This window comes from Haliotis rubra, unplaced genomic scaffold, assembly GCF_003918875.1.
Source record: "Haliotis rubra isolate DU_JTF1 unplaced genomic scaffold, ASM391887v1 Scf416, whole genome shotgun sequence".
In the NCBI taxonomy this organism is placed as follows: Eukaryota; Metazoa; Mollusca; class Gastropoda; order Lepetellida; family Haliotidae; genus Haliotis; species Haliotis rubra.
The window spans coordinates 365,301-378,311 of NW_025767098.1; the positions used below are offsets into that span (position 1 = coordinate 365,301).

Genomic DNA, 13,011 nt, shown 5'->3' on the forward strand with positions numbered 1-13,011 from the left:
ATCCCCGTGTTGAGGCAGGGAAACAACAAGTAACATGTTTTGACATCTCCAGACAGATGCTCCAACCCCTAGAGGCGAGGTGAAAGTCTGGATCATGGAGCATGTGTTGAGGCAGGTTCTAATCCCCTGACACTCTAACATTCACAGATCCTTGTTCTAATCCAGGTTCTACAACAAGTAACATGTTTTGACATCTCCAGACAGATGCTCCAACCCCTAGAGGCGAGGTGAAAGTCTGGATCATGGAGCATCTGTGTTGAGGCAGGGTGACCCTACTCTAACATTCACAGCTGTCCAGTCCTTGTTCTAATCCCCGTGTTGAGGCAGGGAAACAACAAGTAACATGTTTTGACATCTCCAGACAGATGCTCCAACCCCTAGAGGCGAGGTGAAAGTCTGGATCATGGAGCATCTAGTGAATCAGTTGTTCACAACAGCATCTATTCAGCTACTCCGCTGCACCACAATAACTGACATATCATTTAAAACATGACCATGAAGATCCGGGTTAGAATTGATCTTCAGTAACCCATGATTGTAGTAAGAGGCGACTAACGGGATCAGGAGGTCTGACTCGCTGGCTTGGTTGACACATGTCATCGTATCACTACTTCGTAGATCAACACTCATGCTGTTGATCACTGGATTGTCTGGTCCAGATTCCATTATTTACAGACCGTCGGCACGAAGCGGGAATATTGCAGAGTGTGGCATAAAACAAAAATCACTCACTCATTCACTCACTCATTTAAATTATCTTTCTGTGATGTGACATTTATCATCATAATAAATGAATTCAGCCAGTATACAATTTCAAAAATCAATTTCTGAGAAGTAGTAAGTTAGAAATGTGTTTGGCTTGAAAAGTATGTGAAGCAAGGGATCCCCATGTCCTACAACTGTCATGAGGTTTATCATCTACTGGTAGACACCACTGGGACCAATGTTTTCCCGGCGTATAGAGAAACAGCAGCAAGGAAATACTGGCGGAACTCTCTTCCAGTGGACTGTGAGAGTCAGCAGCATCCCCCTCACTACGACACTAGGACAGAGATGATGAATGGGGTACCCACCTGTGTCTGCAGCAGGGCGGAAGAAGAGAGTGAACACAGTTACATGAGCCCAGAGATGATCATGATGATGGTGAAGTATCTACCTACACCCTGCCTGGGCAGCAGGCCATTCTAACATGTTATGACAAAGTAACTATAACATATGATAATGAATGTCGGATGGAATTCTAACATCAAGTAATAATAACTTTACACCAGAAAATTCAGACCAATAGCTCAAATGCCCAATGGTAAATCATCTAATACTTAAATAACTACAGCTCAAATACCTAATGGTATATCATCTAATACTTAAATAACTACAGCTGAAATACCTAATGCTCAGATAACTAAAGCTCAAATATCTGATGCTCAAATGCCTTCAGCTCTAATAATGAAGCTTAAATTGGGTGACAGCAATCTGTGTTTGGTTATACATATTGCCTTTTTGTCACTTTTGGACAGGTCCACCAATCTAACAGGAAAACATATTGGTCTGGCTTCTGCTGACTAATTGTCAATAACAGGAAACTTTGAGGAAAGTGAGTCAGATGGTTTTATGCCCCTGTTAACAATACCATCGTAACAGGCACATGGGAAACGACCTCCATACAATGTACCCATGTGGGTCTGGCAAGGGCTAACCGGCGTTTAAGTTCACAAAAATATTCTTTCTAAACCTAGCATAAGCAAAAGTCTCAACTTAGTCATGTGAAACTGTCACACCAACACATTAAAGTTGGGTCACAACAGTACCTACTTGGTGAGCATCTGTGTCCTGGCGGTCAGCCAAGCAGTCTGGGAGGGTCCGACGGCCGACTGGGCCTTGCGGTCCAACAGCTGCGCCAGGTTCGGCATCTTGGTTGTAAGGAAGTTGTTTGGAAACCACACCACGTTGCCGATCAGATGGATACAGGGCACCTGGCCAGACAGGAAGGGAAGTCAGTTACAGCTGACACAGATGGGTTTAGCTGTACACCATGTCTACAACTGCTGATTGTGTTACAGCTGACACAGATGGGTTTAACTGTACACCATGTCTACAACTGCTGATTGTGGGAGGAAAGGTCAAAGTGACACTGGATCAGGATAAAATATTATTTCTAACAATATACATCTATCACTGTCCAGAGAATATCTAAGGATGGCCCTAGACTATACTCTACCTTCTTGTAGATGTCCCAGAGGGCTTTGAACAGCTTCTTGTCCAACACACGGAATATCTGGAAGTGGAGCACATAGAGGCCACAGGCCCCCACAAATCTGTACCGCTGATCGATCTCATTGACCTCACCTGGACAACATAGAAAACATCAGTCAGACCGGCCTCACATTATAATGTTCAACATGGTTCCTTCCAGGGCCTTGCTTCATTCATGACGATTCGCATAACTTGTTTTAAGAAACAATGATGTAGCAAAAGAGTTTAAGTAAAACATGTAACTAATAGACTATGCAACATTTCATGCCATAACCCACAAAGGTGCAATTGCACCTACAGAAATAGCCATTATTATCATTATTATTATTATTAATTGACTTAAACAGTGTTCAAAGTGATAATAACTTAACATTTTGAACAATCAGTTAGTTACTACATGTTTTGATCTCACCAGTTGGCAACATGTGATTATGTTTGAAATGTGTTATGTTTGAAATGTGTTATGTTTGAAATGTGTTATGTTTGAAATGTGTTATGTTTGAGTGCGTGTTGTCCTACCCATCCTGCTCTCAAGCTCCATGACATAATCTCGGATGTTTACAGCGAACTCTTCGGCAAATGCGCTGTTCTTTGAGACACTGACCCTAGGGTCATCAAACACCTGCTCCACACAGTTCTACACAGAAAACACAACAATATGTCATACTTCACATAGACAGTCTGTTGATCAGTCACTGAAATACAGAAGCAGAAAATAAACGTGTGTTGTAAATTGTTTTCCTTTATCAAAAGCTGACATCAAAGACCCTTTAACTTCAAACTGTCCAGACAGATGATACTTTAGAAGTGAATTAGAACTTGTTACAAATACTACCTGGAAAATGAACCCATCTAGCAGCCTTCCTTCAAGCATCATCATGAGCTTTTCAAACGGTCGGAGTTTCTCATCAGTTGTGTTAAATTTGGTGGGATTGTGACGAACAGATTTCACCATTCTGAAACAACAGAGGTAATAATTGGATACAAAAACACAAACATTAGTCACTGAAACCAGTGAGTGTTAACTAAATACATAGGAACTCGTAATTTCATTTGAGCAGAAGAAAAGAGTAAAGAGTTTCAAGTAAAATTGATGAATGCTGCCGCTATTTGTGAGGGGAGTCATTAAATGCCATAAATGGAATCAGGAACGACTCGGCTAACGCCTCACCTCTTGTAGAGTGTCCAGTGGTCCTTGAGGCTGGCATGGTTGTCTATGATCTCGTCCAGGGTGATGAGCACGCCCAACATGTCGGCCAGGTGGGCAAACACAACCTACAGTACAAAACACAATCGATTGTTCTCTCACACACTTTGAGACCCACAGCCAACATACCATATGTACCATACAACACATTCTGACTAAGCCATCTTGAAATGTCAATTGTTGGGTTTCTATTCATGCACACCACCAAAGATTATTGCCCTGACATACATGAGTAGTATCAGAGTCCTTACAATAATTATGATCAGTGTCTTTTCCTGATGAAATTATGCAAAACGTTTTCTTTAACATGCAGATATCACAGGGGCTGGAAACCACAGATCCAAGACAAGATCAATTATTTCATGACCATTTACCTTGAATAAAGCTCACACTATTTCTAACTTGTGAATAATGTCAACAGTTGATAACAGCATTCTCATGAAACACCAGCTGTTCATGAAGACCTGTGACATTGACTGATGGCTGAGTAGACTTACAGGCTCCCAATAGTTAGTCAGCTACAGTAGTGTCACAACTTGTGACATTGACTGATGGCTGAGTAGACTGACAGGCTCCCAATAATTAGTCAGCTTCAGTAGTGTCTCAACTTGTGACATTGACTAAAGGCTGAGTAGACTGACAGGCTCCCAATAGTTAGTCAGCTTCAGTAGTGTCTCAACTTGTGACATTGACTAAAGGCTGAGTAGACTGACAGGCTCCCAATAGTTAGTCAGCTACAGTAGTGTCACAACTTGTGACATTGACTAAAGGCTGAGTAGACTGACAGGCTCCCAATAGTTAGTCAGCTTCAGTAGTGTCTCAACTTGTGACATTGACTGATGGCTGAGTAGACTGACAGGCTCCCAATAGTTAGTCAGCTACAGTAGTGTCTCAACTTGTGACATTGACTAAAGGCTGAGTAGACTGACAGGCTCCCAATAGTTAGTCAGCTACAGTAGTGTCTCAACTTGTGACATTGACTGATGGCTGAGTAGACTGACAGGCTCCCAATAGTTAGTCCGCTACAGTAGTGTCACAACTTGTGACATTGACTGATGGCTGAGTAGACTGACAGACTCCCAATAGTTAGTCAGCTTCAGTAGTGTCTCAACTTGTGACATTGACTAAAGGCTGAGTAGACTGACAGGCTCCCAATAATTAGTCAGCTACAGTAGTGTCTCAACTTGTGACATTGACTGATGGCTGAGTAGACTGACAGGCTCCCAATAATTAGTCAGCTACAGTAGTGTCTCAACTTGTGACATTGACTGATGGCTGAGTAGACTGACAGGCTCCCAATAGTTAGTCAGCTACAGTAGTGTCTCAACTTGTGACATTGACTAAAGGCTGAGTAGACTGACAGGCTCCCAATAGTTAGTCAGCTTCAGTAGTGTCACAACTTGTGACATTGACTAAAGGCTGAGTAGACTGACAGGCTCCCAATAGTTAGTCAGCTACAGTAGTGTCTCAACTTGTGACATTGACTGATGGCTGAGTAGACTGACAGGCTCCCAATAGTTAGTCAGCTACAGTAGTGTCACAACTTGTGACATTGACTGATGGCTGAGTAGACTGACAGGCTCCCAATAGTTAGTCAGCTTCAGTAGTGTCACAACTTGTGACATTGACTGATGGCTGAGTAGACTGACAGGCTCCCAATAGTTAGTCAGCTTCAGTAGTGTCTCAACTTGTGACATTGACTGATGGCTGAGTAGACTGACAGGCTCCCAATAGTTAGTCAGCTACAGTAGTGTCTCAACTTGTGACATTGACTGATGGCTGAGTAGACTGACAGGCTCCCAATAGTTAGTCAGCTACAGTAGTGTCTCAACTTGTGACATTGACTGATGGCTGAGTAGACTGACAGGCTCCCAATAGTTAGTCAGCTACAGTAGTGTCTCAACTTGTGACATTGACTGATGGCTGAGTAGACTGACAGGCTCCCAATAGTTAGTCAGCTACAGTAGTGTCACAACTTGTGACATTGACTGATGGCTGAGTAGACTGACAGGCTCCCAATAGTTAGTCAGCTACAGTAGTGTCACAACTTGTGACATTGACTGATGGCTGAGTAGACTGACAGGCTCCCAATAGTTAGTCAGCTTCAGTAGTGTCTCAACTTGTGACATTGACTGATGGCTGAGTAGACTGACAGGCTCCCAATAGTTAGTCAGCTTTAGTAGTGTCTCAACTTGTAGGGCAACATGTCATCTGTGAAGCACCAACTTTACACAAAGAAGTACTTGACCAACGGAATTGTTTCATAAAACCATCCATAAAATTGTCTTGAGGAGTGAGTGAGTGAGTGGTGAGTGAGTTTAGTTTTACGCCCACTCAGCAATATCCCAGCTATATGGCGTAAGGTCTGTAAATAATCGAGTCTTGACCAGACAATCCAGTGATCAACAGCATGAGCATCGATCTGCGCCAATTGGGAACCGATGACATGTGTCAACCAAGTCAGCTGAAACTGATCACCCGATCCGTTAATTAAGCCTTTACGACAAGCATAGTCGCCTTTTATGGCAAGCACATGGGTTGCTGAAGACCTATTCTACCCCGGATCTTCACGGGTCTGAGCAGAAAAAAAGAGTAAAGAGTTTCAAGTAAAATTGATGAATGCTGCCGCTATTTGTGAGGGGAGTCACTAAATGCCAGTGCAGTATGGAACCAAGAACGACTCGGCTAACGCCTCACCTCTTGTAGAGTGTCCAGTGGTCCTTGAGGCTGGCATGGTTGTCTATGATCTCGTCCAGGGTGATGAGCACGCCCAACATGTCGGCCAGGTGGGCAAACACAACCTACAGTACAAAACACAATCCATTGTTCTCTCACACACTTTGGGACCCACAGCCAACATACCATATGTACCATACAACACATTCTGACTAGACCATCTTGAAATGTCAATTGTTGGGTTTCTATTCATGCACACCACCAAAGATTATTGCCCTGACATACATGAGTAGTATCAATAATTATGATTAGTGTCTTTTCCTGATGAAATTATGCAAAACGTTTTCTTTAACATGCAGATATCGCAGGGGCTGGAAACCACAGATCCAAGACAAGATCAATTATTTCATGACCATTTACCTTGAATAAAGCTCACACTATTTCTAACTTGTGAATAATGTCAACAGTTGATAACAGCATTCTCATGAGACACCAACTGTTCCTGAAGACCTGTGACATTGACTGATGGCTGAGTAGACTAACAGGCTCCCAATAGTTAGTCAGCTTCAGTAGTGTCTCAACTTGTGACATTGACTGATGGCTGAGTAGACTGACAGGCTCCCAATATCCAAGATATTTTTATGGATTAAACTTCTTTTTAATTTCTCTCACGGCTGAGAGACCATTCCAGGTCCCTTCATCAGGGTGAACTGGCAGTTAGGTCTATGGCGTCGTCACTATGACGTCATAACTGAGTAGATGACGGCTCACAATAGTTAGTGACATCACAGTACACTAGGGAGATTGACTGTATAAGTGAGACTGACAGAAGAGTTAATTACATAATGATGAAAATTCATGCTAAATAATAGAGTTGAAAGTTGAATTGCTTTCCCAAAAGAATAGTAGTACTTCGTTTTCCTTTTATCGTAAGTTCATCAAAAGTTAATCAAGAGGTCCCACGCGTTACTTGGCAGGTCTCAACTTGTGACATTGACTGATTGATTAGCTGGTTTATGTCTCCTTATCTAGTCAGCTACAGTAGTTCTCTCCGGCGCCATTGCTGGGCTTTAAATGTCTCCTGATTACATGACTTGGATGAGTAGACTGACAGGCTCCCAATATTAGTCAGCTTCCTGTAGTGTTTTGTCCGGCGACATTGATCGATGGTTGAGTAGACTGACAGGCTCCCAATAGTTATTCAGCTACAGTGTCTCAACTTGTGACATTGACTGATGGCTGAGTAGACTGACAGGCTCCCAATAGTTAGTCAGCTTCAGTAGTGTCTCAACTTGTGACATTGACTGATGGCTGAGTAGACTGACAGGCTCCCAATAGTTAGTCAGCTTCAGTAGTGTCTCAACTTGTGACATTGACTGATGGCTGAGTAGACTGACAGGCTCCCAATAGTTAGTCAGCTTCAGTAGTGTCTCAACTTGTGACATTGACTGATGGCTGAGTAGACTGACAGGCTCCCAATAGTTAGTCAGCTTCAGTAGTGTCTCAACTTGTGACATTGACTGATGGCTGAGTAGATTGACAGGATCCCAATAGTTAGTCCGCTACAGTAGTGTCTCAACTTGTAGGGCAACATGTCAGCTGTGAAGCACCAACTTTACACAAAAAGCAATACATGGCTATACTAGACTGTGTGTTCAATAAATGTTACAGGAAGATGTTTGGACGAGTACGGCTATACTAGACTGTGTGTTGTTACAGGAAGATGTTTGGACGAGTACGGCTATACTAGACTGTGTCTTGTTACAGGAAGATGTTTGGAAGAGGGCTATACTGGACTGTGTTGTTACAGGAAGATGTTTGGACGAGTACGGCTATACTAGACTGTGTTGTTACAGGAAGATGTTTGGACGAGTACTGCTATACTAGACTGTGTTGTTACAGGAAGATGTTTGGACGAGTACGGCTATACTAGACTGTGTGTTGTTACAGGAAGATGTTTGGACGAGTACGGCTATACTAGACTGTTGTTACAGGAAGATGTTTGGACGAGTACGGCTATACTAGACTGTGTTGTTACAGGAAGATGTTTGGACGAGTACGGCTATACTAGACTGTGTTGTTACAGGAAGATGTTTGGACGAGTACGGCTATACTAGACTGTGTTGTTACAGGAAGATGTTTGGACGAGTACGGCTATACTAGACTGTGTTGTTACAGGAAGATGTTTGGACGAGTACGGCTATACTAGACTGTGTTGTTACAGGAAGATGTTTGGACGAGTACGGCTATACTAGACTGGAAGATGTTTGTTGTATACAGGAAGATGTTTGGACGAGTACGGCTATACTAGACTGTGTTGTTACAGGAAGATGTTTGGACGAGTACGATAGCTCACACATCCATCTACCATAGATAGAGGGTGTCATCACATCCTTCTACCATAGGGGTCATCACATCCTTCTACCATAGATAGAGGGGTCATCACATCCATCTACCATAGATAGAGGGGTCATCACATCCTTCTACCATAGATAGAGGGGTCATCACATCCATCTACCATAGATAGAGGGGTCATCACATCCTTCTACCATAGATAGAGGGGTCATCACATCCTTCTACCATAGATAGAGGGTCATCATATTAATATTAGATACAGTGAAATTTCAACAAATATGACTTTCAACAAGTGTTTGCCACTGTTATGGCAATGTCCCCCAACGCTAAAGAATGGAATGTCTATATTTACTACTTTTAATTTTTTGGTCACATACAAGATGCCTGAAATGACTGGTGTCTGCATAATCACCCAATGTAGACTGTCAACATAGTTGAAAACATTGGGTGCAATTTTTTATGAGGTATCGCGTTTAAATATGTGGTCAAAGTGTTGTGGTGACCTTGAAAATGAGGTCAAGGTCACCCAAATTGACTGGTGTCTGTGTAATCCCCCAATATAGGCTGTCACCAAATGAGGAGACATTTGGTACAACAGTTCATGAGATATCACGTTAACAAGAGTTTGAAAGTGGTCAAAATGTCGTGGTGACCTTGATGATAAGGTCAAGGTCACTCAAGTCAACTGGTGTCTGCGTAATCCCCTAATATAGACTGTCACCAAATTTGACTGACTGATTGAGTTTGGTTTTACGCCGCTTTTAGCAATATTCCAGCAACATGACGGCAGGGGACACCAGAAATGGGCTTCACACATTGTACCCATGTGGGGATTCGAACCCGGGTCTTCAGCGTGATGAGCCAACACTTTAACCATTAGGCTACCCCCCCCCACCACCAAATCTGAAGATATTGGGTACAATAGAATATGAGATATCGTGTTAACAAGAATCTGGACGTACCGTACGTACGCCGCTGAATACATAGTCCCCCGTTCCGCATTGCGTCGGGGGGCAACAAACCAAAGTAATGCATGTATGATAATTTCCATTTATTTACATTAAGATCCATTTTCTGTGAGCTAAAGCTAGTTTCAAAGTCTCAGTATCACTAATCAGACAGTGGTTGCTGTACATATCAGTGAATTGATGCACGGACACACAGGATTTCAGTGAATTTATTGCCAAAATATTGAATGAAATTATAAATAAAGTTAATAATTTTGAATAAAAACAAACAAAAGACAGCAATTAATAACCAGACTGTGTAATAACAAAGTCAAATTGCTTATGTAAATTTGGATTCATTGACATGGTACCCAGCGGGCACACAACGTTGAGTCAACGTTTAATCAACGTTGAATTTTGGTTGTTTGGTTGATCAACCTTTCATAAACGTTGATTCAACGTTTATCATGCGACCAAAGAAAGTTAGTCGAGATTCGTTTAGTTGTCAACGTTGTTTCAACGTAAGGAACCAACAAAATGTCAACTAATTGTTTCCTTGGCAAATTTGATACATAATTCATATTGGTAATAGGTATCCAACTTAGCAACTATCATTTCGGAACATTAATTTCATAAAAGATCAAGATCGAGCTAGTGACACATATAATCTTATATATTGTTTGATTGTGCATCGATCAACGGACGGAAATATTACGTAAATCGCTATTGACAATGAAAACATCAATGATTTTAGGTATAAAGTCATCAGTTATCCGAATTGTATTACATTTGATATTTTCCCACAAAACTGTCAAAAATGAAATTTTTAGAGTAAAATTAATATTTTATACTTATCCTGACTCATGCTTATTGCTTGTCTTCTTCTTCTTGCGAACCTAGTGGAACACGTGTATCTCCCAATTGAAGTTCCCTTCAATAAAAAATCACTCATTAGTACTCACCACGAGTAACCTCCCTTCCGCAAGCCCGGGAACGAGGGCGCCACCTGCCCCCATGTGCCTCACTCTCTCCTTATTTGTTTTGAGCCCGACACTTTATTTTTCCTCAAGAAATCCAAAGTGTTTAGTGGGGAGGACGGAGGGAATTTACCTCATGAGTCAGGATAAGTATACAATATTAATTTTACTCTAAAAATTTCATATTTTTCCTTATCCTGACTCATGCTTATTGCTTGTAGAATCCGACGGAACAGGAGGTGGGATTATATATACTTTGGATTTTAATAATTAGTGATTTTGAACTGAGATAATTGTAATAACCCTATGGGAACTTCATAAAGGCACTGAACTGAAGAATTCCTGCTGTTAACTTATCAGCTGCCATATAAAGGTTATTACAATTTTAGTGAAGATAATAAAAGTATATACAACATTAAGGTAAACTGAAGCCATTAATGTGATAGTATAAACTTCTGAGAGTTTATAGTGAATACTTTTATAATGAACTGAAAGTATTAAGCTTACAATATGCATATATATAAGCTATAATAGTACTGTGCTTAAGAAATAATATAACTTAAGCTGTATAATAGTAACCAACTACTTAGAGTTTGTTAACTAATACATGTTATGAATTGAACATATGACTGAGCTTAAGGATTGATAACTTAAGCTGAACATATATATAATAGCAGAACTCCTAGGAGTTGAAAGCATATATATAGTATGATATAGAATCATAGTACTGCGCTTAAGATAATAAATTAACTTTAGCAACAATATACAGATAGCATGTAGCTATTAGTACTGTTATCAGATAAGTATAAATCTGTAAGATAAACTTATCTTCTCCGTGGAACTGTCAACTGTTGAGCGAGGACCATGGGACCGAAATGGTGGATACCTGAGACATCCTTGGTGGTGATATCTCTCAGATAGTGGTTGGCAAACACCATATCGGATCTCCAAAAACATCCCTCCATAATGGTATTCAACGAGCAATTTCCATGTAGAGCGAGAGTTGAGGCTAGCGCTCTAATTTCGTGAGGATTAGAAGCTCTTGGAGGGTCGAGTCCTGCAGCCTTGTAGGCTCGTAGTATGACAGTTCTGATCCAAATAGAAATCGTAGTACGCGACACTTCTGTCTGCGAAGCGGTGGATATAGGGATAAACAATCTTTTGAATTTCCCTCTACTATTCTTGGATCGTTGGAGATATAATTTCAGTGCACGTACAGGGCAAAGTGATAGGTCCATCGTATCATGCGGTCCAAGTATGGATGAGAGAGCTGGGACATGGAACAACCTGTCTGGTTGACCTGGCAGTTGATTTTTTGCTATAAAATCCCAGCGGAGTCCCAGATGAGCGATGTTATGAGTATCATCAAAGCGTGTTCTCTCGTAATCCAAAGCGTGAATCTCAGACATCCTGGCGGCAGTAGCAAATGCTAACAGGAATAAGGTCTTGTGGGTCAGTGATTCAAACGAAGCAGATAACAATGGCTCATAAGCCTCACTCGTGAGGTGTTGGAGTACTATATTTAGATCCCAGGCTGGAGCTTGAAACTTCCGTTTCTGATCTTCCAATCGAACGCCGTAACAAAGCGAAAGTAACTCCGGTGTTTTGGTCAGCTTGACGCCCGTTCTCATAGTTATGACAGAACTTAAGGCTGCAAGATAAGTGGATAAGGTTGAGCCTTTTAGATTCTTAGTTTGACGTAGGTAACTGAGAAATCTGCCACTTGAGGATGTGTAGCATATCTGGCTGTAAATCCTTTCTTAGCAGCGTAATTGACAAAGCTGTGCCATTTGTCATCGCATGCTACAAGTTACGAGTTGAGTTACGTGAGTGCAAGCGTGACCGCTTTAGCAGCTCTGGCAGAATAACCTCTCTTATTCAAACATGCCTTGATACAATCCACACGTGAAGTTGGTATGCTTCTGGTGTCTTGTGCACTTGTTTGGTGTGCGGATGTATCAATAGATTGGTGCGCAGTGGTAGCTGAAGTACTGGTTTTCCGATTCCTAGCATGAGATTTGGAAACCACGTTCTCGCAGGCCAGTATGGCGCGACCAAAATGAGATCGAGGCTCTTCGTTTGACTGATTTTCTGTAAGACTTGTGGGATTAATGCAAGGCAGGAAAGCGTTCACGCGTTGAGTCCCTCCCACGATATGCTTAGTGCGTCCGTTGCCCATGCTAGTGGGTCTGGCACTGGCGATACGAAGGTTGTCAGTTGTTTGTTGAATCGAGTGGCAAATAGGTCTATCAATGGAGATCCTATTTCCATGATTATTTGATTGAATATCTCTGTGTGGAGCATCCATTCTGTTGGCGACGGCTGGTGTGGCCGAGAGAGCGCGTCTGCTAAAACATTCTTTGCTCCTGGAATGTGGCAAGCTCTGACATGTATGTTTAGATTGTCGACTAAATCGAACAGTCTGAAACAACGGTTGAGTAGATTCAGTGATCTTGTTGAACCTTGTTTGTTCACATAAAACACCACTGTTGAATTGTCTGTGTGAATCATCAACTGAGCGTTCTGTAGTAGGTTGCTCCAGTGACTTATGGCGTTTATGACTGCTTGCATCTCTAGCAGATTTATGTGACATTTG

The 13,011-nt window shown here is 41.7% G+C and overlaps 1 protein-coding gene across 6 annotated transcripts in view; it reads right to left on the bottom strand.

Annotated features, from left to right (window-relative positions):
• Window positions 1-6,257, bottom strand: part of LOC124288376 (WASH complex subunit 4-like) — a 70,188-nt gene extending 63,931 nt beyond the window's left edge. For 4 of the 6 annotated variants that reach the window (XM_046724889.1, XM_046724887.1, XM_046724892.1 and 1 more), the window contains exons 1-6: window positions 3,425-3,537; window positions 3,089-3,209; window positions 2,773-2,890; window positions 2,219-2,346; window positions 1,813-1,973; window positions 1,074-1,079 (exon numbers count right to left, since the gene is read on the bottom strand). In XM_046724889.1, the coding sequence (XP_046580845.1) occupies window positions 1,074-1,079; window positions 1,813-1,973; window positions 2,219-2,346; window positions 2,773-2,890; window positions 3,089-3,209; window positions 3,425-3,504 (614 nt within the window). In that variant the 5' untranslated portion in view covers window positions 3,505-3,537. Of the gene's footprint in view, window positions 1-1,073; window positions 1,080-1,812; window positions 1,974-2,218; window positions 2,347-2,772; window positions 2,891-3,088; window positions 3,210-3,424; window positions 3,538-6,157 lie in introns of those variants that run through there. The other 2 variants (XM_046724888.1, XM_046724890.1) reach the window with 2 other exon arrangements.
• Window positions 6,258-13,011: the final 6,754 nt, after the last annotated feature.